Below are 17585 nucleotides of genomic sequence, written 5' to 3'. Positions count from 1 at the left end.
CTACTCCTGCTCCTATCTTCTATGTTTCGAAGAAGAAATTTGACACCGAGCCACTAAGGAGATATTAGGGACGGGTGACCAAAAGCTTGGTCAAAGAGGTCAGTTTTAAGGAGGAGAGGCGGAGAGGTTTAGGGAGGGAATCCCAGAGCTTAGGGCCCAGGTGGTGGCAGCATGGTGGCATAGTGGTTAGCACTGTTGCCTCACAGCGCCAGGGACCCGCGAATCCGGCCTCGGGTGACTGTCTGTGTGGAGTTTGCACATTCTCCCTGTGTTTGCGTGGGTTTCCTCCGGGTGCGCCGGTTTCCTCCCACAGTCCAAAGATGTGCGGGTTAGGTTGATTGGCTGTGATAAATTGACCCTTAGTGTTAGGGGGATTAAATACATGGGGTTACGGGGATCGGGTGGGATATGTGTCGGTGCAGGCTCGATGGGCCGAAATGGCCTCTATCTGCATTGTGGGGTTTCTGTGATTCTGTGGCTGAAGGCACGGCCGCCGATGGTGGAGCGATGGAAATCGGGGGATACGCGAGAGGCCAGAATTGGAGGAGCGCAGAGATCTCGGAGGGGTTGTAGGGGCTGGAGGAGGTTACAGAGATAGGGAGAGGGGGGGGGGCGCGGGGAGGAGGCCATTTGAACACGAGGATGAGAATCTTACAAATCGAGGGGGGTTGCGGGGCCGGGAGCCAATGTAGGTCAGCGAGCACAGTGGGGGGTGAGGGGTGAACGGGCTAACTTGACTCCTTGCTTCCAACCAGCGCTGAAGAATTTGGATCTTGCCCAACGGTGAAGTCTTGTAGGTGGGATCCTATCAGGTGTAACGTTACCACCTGCTGGCAGAACAAAGAACCGCAACCCGGAAACCATTTCGAGAGCCAGATTAAGCAGCCCCTCCCCTTAGCAGGACGGTGAATCCAAGCTTTTAAGATTGGTTCTCCCCTCGTCTCCCTCAACCATCACCACCAGATAGATTATCTGGCCATTCATTACCTCAATGCTGTTTGTGGGACCTTGCTGTGCGCAAATTGGCTGCCGTATTTACATCGAATGTGCAGCACAGAAACAGGCCACTGGGCCCAACTGCCCCGTGCCGGTGTTTCTGCTCCACACCAGCCTCCTCCCGCCCCTCTTCATCTCACCCCATCAGCGTATCCTTTTATTCCTTTCTCCCTCATGTGTTTATCCAGCTTCCCCTTAAATGCACCGACGCTCTTCGCCTCAACAGTGCCCATGGATTGGAGGGTAGCTAATGTAACCCCACTATTTAAGAAAAGCGGTAGAGAGAAAACGGGAAACAGCCCTCGAGCCTGCTCCGCCATTCAATGAGATCATGGCTGATCATCCAAATTCAGTACCCTGTCCCTGCCTTCTCCCCATACCCCTCGATCCCTTTAGCCTTAAGAAATATATCCAACTCCTTCTTGAATATATTTAATGAATTGGCCTCTACTGCCTTCTGTGGTAGAGAATTCCACAGGTTCACCACTCTCTGGGTGAAGAAATTCCTCCTCATCTCTGTCCTAAATGGCTTACCCCTTATCCTTAGACTGTGACCCCTGGTTCTGGACTCCCCCGCCATCGGGAATATCCTTCCTGCATCTAGTCTGTCTAGTCCTGTTAGAATTTTATAAGTTTCAATGAGATCCCCTCTCATTCTTCTAAACTCCAGCGAATATAAGCCTAATCGACCCAATCTCTCTTCATACAACATTCCTGCCATCCCAGGTATCAGTCTGGTGAATCTTCGCTGCACTCCCTCCATGGCAAGAACGTCCTTCCTCAGATAAGGCGACCAAAACTGCACACAATACTCGAGGTGTGGTCTCACCAAGGCCCTGTACAACTGCAGCAAGACATCCTTGTTCCTGTACTCGAACCCTCTCGCTACGAAGGCCAACATACCATTTGCCTTCTTAACCGCCTGCTGCACCTGCATGCTTACCTTCAGTGACTGGTGCACAAGGACACCCAGGTCTCGTTGCACTTCCCCTCCTCCCAATCTATTGCCGTTCAGATAATAATCTGCCTTCCTGTTTTTGCCACCAAAGTGGATAACCTCGCATTTATCCACTCAGTCCAGGAATGAAGACGCGTACGCTTCTAATTTTTAAAAAAAGATTATACTGTTTTATTCAAGTCAAGGAATGAAACACAAACAGAGGGAAGGGGGCGGGGGCGGGGGCGGGGGGGGGGGGGGTGATTGAGCTGTGCAAGAGATGGCTTCTCGTGCAAGGCTTTGGCTCCACGAGAACTCTGGCAGGGAACGGAAGTGCAGATCAGGAACGTGGGTCACTGCAGCCTGCGTGCACCAGCTCGGATGGCTCCCGCTGAAGTCATACAAAACACCAGCCAGGTTTTGGAAGGACTTGGGGTGTTAAGACATGTCTGGTAAAAGCTCAGTACAATATTCACACACACACGCACGCATACACACACACACACACACGCACGCACGCACGCACGCACATATACACTGCACTATACAGAAGCGTTGGCGGCAACACTGGGTCGGGCTTTGGGGGGATCTGTAAAGCACTTGGAAGGGTCAAGTCAACTGAGCTCAGTTTCGACTCCAATCAGCGTGATTGGATCGCCAATGAAAGACACAGTCTGCCAGCCATGGGTGGTGCCCAGACCCAAACTCTGGGCTGTGCCTACGGAGCGGGGAAAGGGGGTGCTACAAACGGTCACAGCGGCCCCGGGTTAAGGGAGCGGATTAAAAAAAAAAACGGTCGTGGATGCCTGTCCTGATTACTGCCCGGTGGACGCACCCCCCCCCCCGCCCCCGCCCCACTGGAACATACGTGTATGAACACTGGGAGGGGACAGGACTGGGTTGGGCCGCGATGCGCGCCCCCTACAGCCAAATAGCCGACCAACCGTCGAGGCTCATTCAAGAGCAAGAGCAGCCGCTGTAACGCAAGGCCAGCGAGACCGTCGACATCCCCAAGAGGGGAGATGAAATCGCGGGATGGGGGGGGGGTAAAATAAAAATAAACCAAACAAAGGAAGAGGAGGAGATTACAAGGGGCTGTAACAGATAAAATGGATCGGTTCCATGCCACACTCCATTTTAAGGTTCCGAACACAGCTCCCGGGTGTTTGTACTTCCCTGCGATCAGGGTTTTAATTGGCGGGGGGGAGGGGGTCACTGGTTCCCCTTCAGTTTATACCATCGAGCGGCGCCGCTCAGCTATTTCGACACCGGGCAGAATGCCGGCCAGCCCGCGGTTGAACAGCTCCGTCAGAGCCGGAGGGGGTCAGATTCGCCTTTTCTCTCCCCTTGACCCCCCCCCCACCGTCGCCCGCAACCCCCAAAGAGACGGTCAGCCCAGAGATGCCCGACAACAACAGGATGCAGAGCGAAAGAAACCCAGGAGGATGCAAACACCGATCACTCGGTTGCCGCTCACTCTGGTTGTTCATTGTAGCGTAGTGTTTTTTTGGGGAGGGGGAACAGAGGGAGGGTTGGCTGAGGGGTGGGGGGGGGTGGGGAGGGGAAGAAACATAACTGAGGTATATTCTAAGCGTCCAGATCAGGCTCTCGCGTGCCGCCGCGAACAGACTGAAGCGCCCGCAACAGCCACTTCCTTTCCGACCAGCAATGGATGCGAGGACTGATTGGTAGCATCTTCGAGAACCATTTGAGGTGTCCTTGTACCCGGGCGTTGCGGGGATTGTGCCCCCAGAGCTCACCAAGCAAGTACCGTCTGATTAGTTCGAGCCCTTGCTTGCCGGTGCCTCCCAGTTTACGTGGATGCGCGCATCAGAGCGCGCAACTGCCGCTCGGCGAGCCTTCAGCACACGCAGCTTCGGCCTGCCCGAGGCCCTTCGCCGGGTCCGGTCGATTCCGCGCCAAAGGTGGAGCCCAGCGATTGTCCGGGTCCCAGCGAGCTTCGACTCTGACGCGAGACAGGGGCCCCGAGGTCCCCGCCCAGCCGCGAGGCGTCGCGACAGTCGCCTCCTTCCAGTCCAGCAACGGCTCGAGGATTGATCGGTCGTGCCTCCGAGAACCGTTTGGGAGATGCCACTGACTTGCTGGGAAGGGTCGGGAGCCGATGGGATCCATTTGATCGCGTCTGATCTGTCCGAGGCCGGAGGGGGGTGGGGAAAAAAAAAAAGTTCAATATCCTTAACACTGCCTGGCGAGCCTCCAGTCTCCTCTGAGCTTGAAATGGCTGGCGAGGGAGGGCATTTCGTTTGGGAGTCGAGAGATGGCTGGTGAGCTTCACGTGCGCTGGGAAGAGTTCGGAGATCGGTGGGAGGGGTTGTGGGGGGGGAGGTGAGGGGGAAGAATGGGTCTAGAGCAGTCGCCCCCTGCATTCCGTGGAACCACAGCAGCACAGTAACTGTTTGCCCTCCACGCTCCCGACTTCATAGTTGTAGTCCCAGGTCAGCTCGGTCCCGGCACGGATTCTCCTGCGGAAGTAAAGGTGGGGGGAGGGAGGAAGGGAAAGAAACTCAGCCTCACGAATGTTCACACCGCACCTCGGGTCTTGTGCTGTACACACACACACACAGTGTCTTCCCTGGATTTACCCAGCCGCTAGGAATATAGTAACGGGACAACAATGTGCCACGGCCAACATGCTTCCCGACACAGTAACATTAGGCCATTCAGCCCCTCAATTCTGTTCCGCCATTCAATCACATCAGGGCTGATCTGAACCTCAACTCCATTTATCCGCCTTGGTTCCATATCCCTTGATACCCTTAGCTAACATCCATCTCAGTCTTGAAAGCTCCAACTGACCCCCCTCCTACCAGCCTCAACAGCTTTTTGGGGGAGAGAGTTCCAGATTTCCACCCCCCTTTGTGTGAAGAAGTGCTTCCTGACATCACCCCTGAACGGCCTGGCTCTAATTTCAAGATCAGTCCCCCCCCTCACCTGAGGAAATAGTTTCTCCGTATCGAACCCTGTCAAAATCCATTTTTAATCTTCAACACCTCAATTAGATCACCCCTTAATCTTCTAAACTCGAGGGAATACAAGCCCAGTCTGTGCAACCTGTCCTCGGAATTTAACCCTTTTAGCCCCCCGGGTATCATTCTGGTGAATCTGTGCTGCTCCCCCTCCGAGGACAAGATCTCCTTCCTGAGGGGCGGGGCCCAGAACTGAACCCAGTTACTCCAGGCGGGGTCTGACCAGAGCTCCGTACAACTGAAGCATCGCTGCCTCCCCTTTGTATTCCAGCCCCCTTGCGATAAAAGCCAACTTTCCATTAAACTTGCTTTCTAGTGCCCGTCGGCTGCCGTTTTATTGAGTTGCATGCTTGGGACAGCCAAGGCTCTTTGCTCCTCTAACGGTCTCTAGTTCCTGGGCAATGCAGCACCTCAACTGACTTGCCCTCGGACCGGGAGCACAGGCGGGCGAGGGAAACAGCTCGACACGCGCGTCAACTTACTTGCTCGCGAAGAATGCCACCCACGGGAAGCGGAGGTCGTGTGTGTCCACGAAAACATTCTGCACAAAGAGGTTGGGGCTGCAGCTGTGCTGTAAGGTTAAAGAAGCACTCGCCGTTTAGATCAGCTTCGCACGCAGGACCAGCAGAATTTTACAGCACGGGAGGGGGCCGCTCGGCCCATCGCCCCCGTCCGCTCACCCCTCAGTCCCATCGCGCCGGTCCGCTCTCCCCTCCGTCCCATCCCGCCCGTCCGCTCTCCCCTCGGTCCCATCGCGCCGGTCCGCTCTCCCCTCGGTCCCATCGCGCCGGTCCGCTCTCCCCTCAGTCCCATCCCGCCCGTCCGCTCTCCCCTCGGTCCCATCGTGCCCGTCCGCTCTCCCCTCATTCCCATCCCGCCCGTCCGCTCTCCCCTCAGTCCCATCCCGCCCGTCCGCTCTCCCCTCGGTCCCATCGCGCCCGTCCGCTCTCCCCTCAGTCCCATCCCGCCCGTCCGCTCTCCCCTCGGTCCCATCGCCCCCGTCCGCTCTCCCCTCAGTCCCATCCCGCCCGTCCGCTCTCCCCTCAGTCCCATCCCGCCCGTCCGCTCTCCCCTCAGTCCCATCGCGCCGGTCCGCTCTCCCCTCGGTCCCATCGCGCCCGTCCGCTCTCCCCTCAGTCCCATCCCGCCCGTCCGCTCTCCCCTCAGTCCCATCCCGCCCGTCCGCTCTCCCCTCAGTCCCATCCCGCCCGTCCGCTCTCCCCTCGGTCCCATCGCGCCCGTCCGCTCTCCCCTCGGTCCCATCGCGCCCGTCCGCTCTCCCCTCGGTCCCATCGCGCCCGTCCGCTCTCCCCTCGGTCCCATCCCGCCCGTCCGCTCTCCCCTCGGTCCCACCGCGCCCGTCCGCTCTCCCCTCAGTCCCATCCCGCCCGTCCGCTCTCCCTTCAGTCCCATTGCGCCCGTCCGCTCTCCCCTCAGTCCCATCCCGCCCGTCCGCTCTCCCCTCAGTCCCATCGCGCCCGTCCGCTCTCCCCTCAGTCCCATCCCGCCCGTCCGCTCTCCCCTCGGTCCCACCGCGCCTGTCCGCTCTCCCCTCGGTCCCATCCCGCCCGTCCGCTCTCCCCTCGGTCCCATCCCGCCCGTCCGCTCTCCCCTCAGTCCCATCCCGCCCGTCCGCTCTCCCCTCGGTCCCACTCCCCATTCTGTGCAGTCTTTCAGTCCCATTCCCCCTTGGGCCTTGTACATAAGAATCGGAGCAGGAGTCGGCCATTCGGCCCCTCGAGCCTGCTCCGGCCATTCAATAAGATCATGGCTGATCTTCGACCTCAACTCCACTTTCCCGCCTGATCCCCATATCCCTCGATTTCCCACGAGTCCAAAAATCTCTCGATCTCAGCCTTGAATATACTCGAGGACTGAGCCTCCACAGCCCTCTGGGGCAGAGAATTCCAAAGATTCACCGCCCTCTGAGTGAAGAAATTCCTCCTCATCTCAGTCCTAAATGGACGACCCCTTATCCTGAGACTGTGACCCCTGGTTCTAGATTCTCCAGCCAGGGGGAAACAACCTCTCAGCCTCTACCCTGTCAATCCCCCTCAGAATCTTGTATGTTTCAATGAGATCACCTCTCATTCTTCTAAACTCCAGAGAGTATCGGCCCAATCTACTCAATCTCTCCTCATAGGACAGCCCTCTCACCCCAGGGATCAATCTCGTGAGCACTTTTCAATTTCAATTATTTGCCCACCTCCCTTTTAAATAGCGATTATACATTCTGCTTCCCTCACCGTTTCTGGTCGGAGATTCCAACACTTAGTGTGAAAAAAAGTCACCAATTCTCTCCGTTCAGTTGGCGATGATCTTAAATTTATTCACTCTCGTTACAGAGACACCAACCAGTGGAAACCAATTGTCCCGGTTTATGAAACCCCATCGTTTTGAACCCCTCTATCGGGGATCTCTTCTTAACCTTCTCGCCGTTCTGATGAAAAGAGCCCCAGTTTCTTCAATCTCTCCTCGTAAATAAAGCCTCTCAACCCTGGGATCATCTCGGGTGAATCTCTGCTGCCTGGACATCATCTATTCTAGCCCCCAGCCCACAAATGACCGGGCGCACTGAATTCAACTTCACAGTTGCCGTGGGTGGGACTGGAACCCACGACCCTTGGGTTGCTAGTCCAGAAATACCGCCGCCCCACTTCGCCGTAGCCAAGCTCTCACAGATTGGAGGCCTGTCCTTATTCCTCCCCCACCCTACCCCGCCGTAGCCAAGCTCTCACAGGTTGGAGGCCTGTCCTTATTCCTACCCCACCCTACCCCACTGTAGCCAAGCTCTCACAGGTTGGAGGCCTGTCTTTATTCCTCCCCCACCCTGCTGTAGCCAAGCTCTCAGATTGGAGGCTTGTCCTTATTCCTCCCCTACCCTACCCCGCCGTAGCCAAGCTCTCACAGATTGGAGGCCTGTCCTTATTCCTCCCCCACCCTACCTCGCCGTAGTCAAGCTCTCACAGGTTGGAGGCCTGTCCTTATTCTACCACTACCCTACCCCGCTGTAGCCAAGCTCTCACAGGTTAGAGGCCTGTCTTTATTCCACCCTACCCTACCCCGCCGTAGCCAAGCTCTCATGGGTTGGAGGCCTGCCTTTATTCCTCCCCCACCCTACCCTGCCGTAGCCAAGCTCTCACAGGTTGGAGGCCTGTCCTTATTCCTACCCACCCTGCCTTGCTGTAGCCAAGCTCTCACAGGTTGGAGGCCTGTCCTTATTCCTCCCCCACCCTACCCCGCCGTATCCAAGCTCTCACAGGTTGGAGGCCTGTCCTTATTCCACCTTACCCTGCCCTGCCGTTGCCAAGCACTCACAGGTTGGAGGCCTGTCCTTATTCCACCTTACCCTGCCCTGCCGTATCCAAGCTCTCACAGGTTGGAGGCCTGTCCTTATTCCACCTTACCCTGCCCTGCCGTTGCCAAGCACTCACAGGTTGGAGGCCTATCTTTATTCCTACCCACCCTGCCCTGCTGTAGCCAAGCTGTCACAGGTTGGAGGCCTGTCCTTATTCCTCCCCCACCCTACCCTGCTGTAGCCAAGCTTTCACAGGTTGGAGGCCTGTCCTTATTCCACTCCCACCCTACCCCGCTGTAGCCAAGCTCTCACAGGTTGGAGGCCTGTCCTTATTCCCCTCCACCCTACCCCGCTGTAGCCAAGCTCTCACAGATTGGAGGCCTGTCTTTATTCCTCCCCCACCCTACCCCGCTGTAGCCAAGCTCTCACAGGTTGGAGGCCTGTCCTTATTCTACCGCCACCCTACCCCGCTGTAGCCAAGCTCTCACAGATTGGAGGCCTGTCCTTATTCTACCCCCACCCTACCCCGCTGTAGCCAAGCTCTCACAGGTTAGAGGCCTGTCTTTATTCCACCCTACCCTACCCCGCCGTAGCCAAGCTCTCACAGGTTGGAGGCCTGTCTTTATTCCTCCCCCACCCTACCCAGCCGTAGCCAAGCTCTCACAGGTTGGAGGTCTGTCTTTATTCCTCCCCTACCCTACCCCGCCGTAGCCAAGCTCTCACAGGTTGGAGACCTATCTTTATTCCTCCCCTACCCTACCCCGCCGTAGCCAAGCTCTCACAGGTTGGAGGCCTGTCTTTATTCCTCCCCCACCCTACCCTGCTGTAGCCAAGCTCTCACAGGTTGGAGGCCTGTCCTTATTCCTCCCCCACCCTACCCTGCCGTAGCCAAGCTCTCACAGGTTGGAGGCCTGTCCTTATTCCTACCCACCCTGCCTTGCTGTAGCCAAGCTCTCACAGGTTGGAGGCCTGTCCTTATTCCTACCCACCCTGCCTTGCTGTAGCCAAGCTCTCACAGGTTGGAGGCCTGTCTTTATTCCTACCCACCCTACCCCGCCGTATCCAAGCTCTCACAGGTTGGAGGCCTGTCCTTATTCCTCCCCCACCCTACCCCGCCGTATCCAAGCTCTCACAGGTTGGAGGCCTGTCCTTATTCCACCTTACCCTGCCCTGCCGTTGCCAAGCACTCACAGGTTGGAGGCCTATCTTTATTCCTACCCACCCTGCCCTGCTGTAGCCAAGCTGTCACAGGTTGGAGGCCTGTCCTTATTCCTCCCCCACCCTACCCTGCTGTAGCCAAGCTTTCACAGGTTGGAGGCCTGTCCTTATTCCTCCCCCACCCTACCCTGCTGTAGCCAAGCTTTCACAGGTTGGAGGCCTGTCCTTATTCCACTGCCACCCTACCTCGCCGTAGCCAAGCTCTCACAGGTTGGAGGCCTGTCCTTATTCCCCTCCACCCTACACTGCTGTAGCCAAGCTCTCACAGATTGGAGGCCTGTCCTTATTCTACCGCCACCCTACCCCGCCGTAGCCAAGCTCTCGCAGGTTGGAGGCCTGTCCTTATTCTACCGCCACCCTACCCCGCTGTAGCCAAGCTCTCACAGATTGGAGGCCTGTCCTTATTCTACCCCCACCCTACCCCGCTGTAGCCAAGCTCTCACAGGTTAGAGGCCTGTCTTTATTCCACCCTACCCTACCCCGCCGTAGCCAAGCTCTCACAGGTTGGAGGCCTGTCTTTATTCCTCCCCCACCCTACCCAGCCGTAGCCAAGCTCTCACAGGTTGGAGGTCTGTCTTTATTCCTCCCCTACCCTACCCCGCCGTAGCCAAGCTCTCACAGGTTGGAGGCCTGTCTTTATTCCTCCCCCACCCTACCCCGCCGTAGCCAAGCTCTCACAGGTTGGAGACCTGTCTTTATTCCTCCCCCGCCCTACCCTGCCGTAGCCAAGCTCTCACAGGTTGGAGGCCTGTCTTTATTCCACCCTACCCTACCCTGCCGTATCCAAGCTCTCACAGGTTGGAGGCCTGTCCTTATTCCACCTTACCCTGCCCTGCCGTAGCCAAGCTCTCAGATTGGAGGCCTGTCCTTATTCCACTTTACCCTGCCCTACTGTAGCCAAGCTCTCACAGGTTGGAGGCCTATCTTTATTCCTACCCACCCTGCCCTACTGTAGCCAAGCTCTCACAGGTTGGAGGCCTGTCCTTATTCCTCCCCCGCCCTACCCTGCTGTAGCCAAGCTTTCACAGGTTGGAGGCCTGTCCTTATTCCACTGCCACCCTACCCCGCTGTAGACAAGCTCTCACAGGTTGGAGGCCTGTCCTTATTCCACTGCCACCCTACCTCGCTGTAGACAAGCTCTCACAGGTTGGAGGCCTGTCCTTATTCCACTGCCACCCTACCTCGCTGTAGACAAGCTCTCACAGGTTGGAGGCCTGTCCTTATTCCACTGCCACCCTACCTCGCTGTAGCCAAGCTCTCACAGATTGGAGGCCTGTCTTTATTCCACTCCCACCCTACCCCGCTGTAGCCAAGCTCTCACAGATTGGAGACCTGTCTTTATTCCTCCCCCACCCTACCCCGCTGTAGCCAATCTCTCACAGGTTGGAGGCCTGTCTTTATTCCTCCCCCACCCTACCCCGCTGTAGCCAATCTCTCACAGGTTGGAGGCCTGTCCTTATTCCTACCCCACCCTACCCCACTGTAGCCAAGCTCTCACAGGTTGGAGGCCTGTCTTTATTCCTCCCCCACCCTACCTCGCCGTAGCCAAGCTCTCACAGGTTGGAGGCCTGTCCTTATTCCTACCTCACCCTACCCCACTGTAGCCAAGCTCTCACAGGTTGGAGGCCTGTCTTTATTCCTCCCCCACCCTACCTCGCCGTAGTCAAGCTCTCACAGGTTGGAGGCCTGTCCTTATTCCTCCCCCACCCTACCCTGCCGTAGCCAAGCGCTCACAGGTTGGAGGCCTGTCCTTATTCCTCCCCCGCCCTACCCTGCCGTAGCCAAGCTCTCACAGGTTGGAGGCCTGTCCTTATTCCTCCCCCACCCTACCCTGCCGTAGCCAAGCGCTCACAGGTTGGAGGCCTGTCCTTATTCCTCCCCCGCCCTACCCCGCCATAGCCAAGCTCTCATAGGTTGGAGGCCTGTCTTTATTCCACCCTACCCTACCCTGCCGTAGCCAAGCTCTCACAGATTGGAGGCCTGTCTTTATTCCTACCCACCCTGCCCTGCTGTAGCCAAGCTCTCACAGGTTGGAGGCCTGTCTTTATTCCTCCCCCACCCTACCCCGCCGTATCCAAGCTCTCACAGGTTGGAGGCCTGTCCTTATTCCACCTTACCCTGCCCTGCCGTAGCCAAGCTCTCAGATTGGAGGCCTGTCCTTATTCCACTTTACCCTGCCCTGCCGTTGCCAAGCACTCACAGGTTGGAGGCCTATCTTTATTCCTACCCACCCTGCCCTGCTGTAGCCAAGCTCTCACAGGTTGGAGGCCTGTCCTTATTCCAATTTACCCTGCCCTACTGTAGCCAAGCACTCACAGGTTGGAGGCCTATCTTTATTCCTACCCACCCTGCCCTACTGTAGCCAAGCTCTCACAGGTTGGAGGCCTGTCCTTATTCCAACTTACCCTACCCTGCTGTAGCCAAGCTTTCACAGGTTGGAGGCCTGTCCTTATTCCACTGCCACCCTACCTCGCTGTAGACAAGCTCTCACAGGTTGGAGGCCTGTCCTTATTCCACTGCCACCCTACCTCGCTGTAGACAAGCTCTCACAGGTTGGAGGCCTGTCCTTATTCCACTGCCACCCTACCTCGCTGTAGACAAGCTCTCACAGGTTGGAGGCCTGTCCTTATTCCACTGCCACCCTACCTCGCTGTAGACAAGCTCTCACAGGTTGGAGGCCTGTCCTTATTCCTCCCCCACCCTACCTCGCTGTAGCCAAGTTCTCACAGATTGGAGGCCTGTCCTTATTCCTCCCCCACCCTACCCCGCTGTAGCCAAGTTCTCACAGATTGGAGACCTGTCTTTATTCCTCCCCCACCCTACCCTGCTGTAGCTAAGCTTTCACAGATTGGAGGCCTGTCTTTATTCCCACCCTACCCTGCTGTAGCCAATCTCTCACAGGTTGGAGGCCTGTCTTTATTCCTCCCCCACCCTACCCTGCCATAGCCAAGCTCTCACAGGTTGGAGGCCTGTCTTTATTCCTCCCCCACCCTACCCTGCTGTAGCCAAGCTCTCACAGGTTGGAGGCCTGTCTTTATTCCTCCCCCACCCTACCCCGCTGTAGCCAAGCTCTCACAGGTTGGAGGCCTGTCTTTATTCCTCCCCCACCCTACCCTGCTGTAGCCAAGCTCTCACAGGTTGGAGGCCTGTCCTTATTCCTCCCCCACCCTACCCTGCTGTAGCCAAGCTCTCACAGATTGGAGGCCTGTCTTTATTTCCCCCACCTCTCCCCCGTGTACACTTACGTTCAAGTACCGTCCCAGGTTCCCCTCCAGCTTCGCGTCGATGATGTAGCAAGACTCCTCGCCGTCGTAGAACTGCCTGGTGCTTTTGCGGCCGTTGCCTCCTTCGCCTTTCTCCATGTTGCTCGCCTTCACCGCAATCCCGTGGGTCGACTTAACTGCAAAGCCCCGGGTCGATTTAACCGCCACCTGTCTTTTGTTGGGGCAATCTGGAAGCATCAGGACAATGTCATTAAGGAGCATCGGGGGTTGGGGGAGGGGCGGGGAAGTCCAGCGCTTCTGCCTGCTTTGGGTCTCCTCATGGCAGTTACCTGGCTGAGACAGTGCCAGCCACTCCTCTTAGACTTCCAACACTGCCGGATACTACAGGCACCGGAAAGAAAGCAGCTTCGCTCTTTCACTCTGCTGCCCTGTATCCTAACTCACACCGAGTCCCGTTCGCCCATCACCCCCTGTGCTCGCTGACCTACATTGGCCCCCGGTCCGGCAACACCTCGATTTAAAATTCTCATCCTTCTGTTCAAATCCCTCCATGGCCCATCCTATCTCTGTAACCTCCTCCAGCCCCCACAACCCTCCGAGATCTCGGCGCTCCTCCAATTCTGGCCTCTCCAGCATCCCCCGATTTCCATCGCTCCACCATTGGCGGCCGTGCCTTCAGCCGCCTGGGCCCCGAGCTCTGGAATTCCCTCCCTAAACCTCTCCGCCTCTCTCTCTCCTCCTTTAAGACGCTCCTTAAAACCGACCTCTTTGACCAAGCTTTTGGTCACCTGCCCGAACATCTCATGTGGCTCGGTGTCAAATCTTGTTCGATAATCGCTCCTGTGAAGCGCCGTGGGGAGAGTTTTACTACGTTAAAGGCGCTCTATAAATGCAAGTTGGTGTTGGGTCATTTGGGGAGGGGGGGGGGGCGCGGGTGACGCACCTGCGTTCTTTGGATCGTTCTCGTCTTTCTTGCCTGCGCTGTACGCCTCGTCGGAGCCCGAGGAGATGGTCTGAACGTCGTCGCTGTCATTCCCCGCCGCGGGAGCCTGGCCCTGTGCCTGCTTGCGACTGCCGCTGGTCTGGGTGCCGGTGTCCATCTCGCTGTCCGAGCTGCTCGACAGAGTCATTACATCCTGTTTGAACGGGACAAGAACATGCGTTGGTCCTCGGTGGGGGGGGGTTCATTGCCCCTCCCTAGTTGTCGTGACTGACGTAAGGACTGACGTAAGAACACTACTAGGCACTTGGTCTAAGCGTTAAACAAAGCTTTAATCAACTGTTTTACAACATGGAGGTCTAGTTGTGTCCTTCACTAGTTCCTGTTAAAGAATGTCCTGAGCAAGCTGGGCCCGTGCCTGAGTATTTATACTCTCCCTGGACAGCGCCACCAGCAGGCCGCCCAGTATTATTTCATAAGCCATTTCCACATGAATGGCAAGATTCACGTCGGTGACAAAGCGGTGAAGGGCTCATCTTCTTCAGCCAGTCATGCCCACATCACGATTCCAGCATTTTTTTTTTTTTTTTTTTAACAATGGAGTGGCTTGCTAGGCCACAGTGGAGAGGATCAGAGGGTCAACCACGTCGCATAGTGGTTAGGTTACTGGACTAGCAATCCAGAGGCCGCGAGTTCAAATCCCACCACGGCAACTGGGGAACTTAAATTCACCCGCGACGCCAACACCCAGTGTATGAATTATTATTATTATTTTTTTTTTTTTTTTAAAGTGCGGAACAAGACTCGGGCTCTTGTTTCTTGCGCGTGTGAAGCGGGACGAGCAGAGACAAAAAAAGAGATTTCTTTTCATTATTATTCATTGTCGGGATGTGGGCAGTGCTGGCAACCCCTGAGCCTTCGTAAACCGCTGCATGCTTTGATAGGACGGAGCTGTTTGCCAAGCACCTGGGCGTGGGGCTGGAATCACATATAGGCCCAGGCTGAAAGGACAGCCGATTTCCTTGCCCAACAGACACTAGTGAACCAGTTACAACAAAACGGCAGCTTAAAACTGATACCAGCTTTTAATTTCTAGATTTTTTAAAAAACGAAATTCAAATTCCCAACCTACTTGAACTAGATTTGAACTTGCGTTCTCTGGATCACTAGTCCAATAACATAACCACCGCACTACCGTACCCCCCATACAAGATGCTTAAACTTTGCTGTCTGGAGAGGGCTCGAAACCAGGTATATAAATAAAGCCAACCCCGGGTCGAAGTCGGCCAGGAAATTAGGCGAACCGCAAACTTAAAGCAGGTCACAGAATCACAGAATCCCCACAGTGCAGATAGAGGCCATTTCGGCCCATCGAGCCTGCACCGACACATATCCCACCCGATCCCCGTAACCCCTACACCAACACATATCCCACCCTATCCCCGTAACCCCACGTATTTAATCCCCCTAACACTAAGGGTCAATTTATCATAGCCAATCAACCTAACTCGCACATCTTTGGACTGTGGGAGGAAACCGGAGCACCCGGAGGAAACCCACGCAAACACGGGGAGAATGTGCAAACTCCACACAGACAGTCGCCCGAGGCCGGATTTGAACCCGGGTCCCTGGCGCTGTGAGGCAACAGTGCTAACCACTATGCCACTGTGCCCCCCTGGTGTAGGAATTACCCAGAGGGAAATGTTTGGGATAAATCTGGCAGGTTAGTAGAGTTCGCTTGTTCAAAATACAGCTGGGTCCTGTGAAGATGGCAAGCTTATGAGCAAGGCTCGGTTGTGTTGCCTCTCCCCACAGACGGTCAAATAGCCTACCGCCAACTCGGCCGACGGGTGGAGGCTGGTCTCTTGGAGAGAGCACCCAGCACCGTCAGAAGGTGAGGGGGACAGAACTGCCGGGGCGAAACAGGGAGAGAAATAAAGTGACGAGCGGGCGACAGAGGCATCCCTACTGCCAGCTAGGCCGAGATCAGCTGACTCCCCGCGGGCAAGAGGATTAAACCTGTGCCCTTCCGGTTCTGCACGCACGGCGACATTTCCGGCAAGGCTACAGTGGGTGCTCGAGAACTGTGCAGAAGTTCTGAAAGGACTTCATGCTGGACTGGGCTGGAAGCTTCGATAGACCAAATGTTGTGACAAGTCAGCGTCCCAATCGGTGCACATGTCCCGACCCAACGACCCTGCTTACACCCGGGAAGAGTCGGCGGGTGTGCCAAACCCTTGCCATCGCCTCTCGTGTTGTGCCACACTTTTAGCGTCTCACACTTACGTCTTTCGACACGGGCACCGGCGCGGAATTGCGTCTAGCCTGAAGAAGCGTGGTCTTGCTGACGGGTCGCCGGATGCCCTCGCTCCTTGCCGGCCTCGGGTTGTAGCCAAAGTTCCTGGAAGTGTTGTCAAACGGCCTGAAGAACACGAGATCGGGGGTCAGTGGCGCCCTGGCTGTGCCTAAATACCAGCGCGCCCGCTGGCCGTCTGCACCACTGTGCTTTCCTGTGTAAAACGGCACCGTGCCACTCCTAGCTAGATACCCACCTGTGCGTTCTGAGGAGAGAGAACTGGGGGGGGGGGGGGGAAAGACAGTCGCTGAAACGGCTGCGTTGCAGCTCCGTCAGACGCGCAATGGACTTGGGATTGGGGGGGTAGGGAAGATGTTCCGGCGTTGGGTCTAGAGTTCCAATCCAGCCTACACTAGGAGGGACGAAGCCTTGCTCTCGCTCGCTCTCAGGCAGAGCAATGCGCTGAAACATGGCCCTGTGGGGGCTGGGCGGTACGGAGGGTTAGACACCAGCCTTGCACCTCAGGAACCCGGGCTCGAATCCAGCGCAGACCGACGGGATGAAAGCGTTGGCTGTAAGGGCCCGGTGTGTAAGGAGTTTGAGCAGCCTTCTCCCAGCTCCTAGTCAGCATCTTAGAAACATAGAAGATAGGAGCAGGAGTCGGCCATTCGGCCCCTCGAGCCTGCTCCGCCATTCAATGAGATCGTGGCTGATCATCCAAACTCAGTACCCTGTCCCTGCTTTCTCCCCATATCCCTTGATCCCTTTAGCCTTAAGAAATATTTCCAACTCCTTCTTGAATATATTTACTGAATTGGCCTCAACTGCCTTCTGTGGTAGAGAATTCCACAGGTTCACCACTTTCTGGGTGAAGAAATTCCTCCTCATCTCTGTCCTAAATGGCTTACCCCTTATCCTTAGACTGTGACCCCTGGTTCTGGACTCCCCTGCCATCGGGAACATCCTTCCTGCATCTAGTCTGTCTAGTCCTGTCAGAATTTTATAAGCTTCAATGAGATCCCCTCTCATTCTTCTAAACTCTAGCGAGTATAAGCCCAATCGACCCAATCTCTCCTCATACGTCATTCCTGCCATCCCAGGTATCAGCCTGGTGAATCTTCGCTGCACTCCCTCCATGGCAAGAACATCCTTCCTCAGATAAGGCGACCACAACTGCGCACAATCTTGACTTGCCCCGTAGCACAAAGCTACCTGCTAATCCATCATTAAATGGCACGTCGTTTACTTTACTCTGAATCGACCCGTGCGATGCCCGGACCCTGGGGTGCTCAGCGCCGACACTGGGTACCCGAAATGGAAAGTGCCCCATTCCTCGGCGCGGAGGTCCCCCCTGACTGGGAAGCACAGATACAGGAAAGGTTGAGCGCGCGGGGAGCTCGAGACTTTGGAACTGGAGTCCTAGGACTTAGCTGGTTCCCAATCAACCGTCACGGCATCCAAGTGCGGCACACAGACATTTAAAACACAAAAAATGAGGCATCAGTGCGGAAGGAGGCCATTCAGCCCATCGTGTCTGTGCCAGCTCTTTGCTAGAGGAATGAGAGAAGGAAGGAACGGAGTGAGAGAACGAAAGGAACAGAGCATTACTTACGAAGATATTTTGAGGTGAGCGGGTACTTCTGGATTCTGGAAAAAGATGACAAGAAAGTGGAGTCATTTACTTCCTCT

The 17585-nt window shown here is 56.1% G+C and overlaps 1 protein-coding gene across 6 annotated transcripts in view; it reads right to left on the bottom strand.

The window, feature by feature from the left end:
• Positions 1-3508: 3508 nt before the first annotated feature.
• setdb1b (SET domain bifurcated histone lysine methyltransferase 1b) overlaps positions 3509-17585 on the bottom strand; it is an 88868-nt gene continuing 74791 nt past the window's right edge. For all 6 annotated transcript variants that reach the window (XM_085978691.1, XM_085978690.1, XM_085978695.1 and 3 more), the window contains 6 exons: positions 17509-17543; positions 15887-16022; positions 13604-13796; positions 12682-12887; positions 5403-5491; positions 3509-4416 (listed from right to left, as the gene is read on the bottom strand). In XM_085978691.1, the coding sequence (XP_085834817.1) occupies positions 4299-4416; positions 5403-5491; positions 12682-12887; positions 13604-13796; positions 15887-16022; positions 17509-17543 (777 nt within the window). In that variant the 3' untranslated portion in view covers positions 3509-4298. The remainder of the gene's footprint in view (positions 4417-5402; positions 5492-12681; positions 12888-13603; positions 13797-15886; positions 16023-17508; positions 17544-17585) is intronic.

The sequence above is a fragment of the Somniosus microcephalus genome, unplaced genomic scaffold (assembly GCF_052327205.1).
Source record: "Somniosus microcephalus isolate GS21.2 unplaced genomic scaffold, FLI_Smic_1.0 unresolved_chr7, whole genome shotgun sequence".
Taxonomy (NCBI): domain Eukaryota; kingdom Metazoa; phylum Chordata; class Chondrichthyes; order Squaliformes; family Somniosidae; genus Somniosus; species Somniosus microcephalus.
This window is presented reverse-complemented; position numbering and strand designations above follow the sequence as displayed.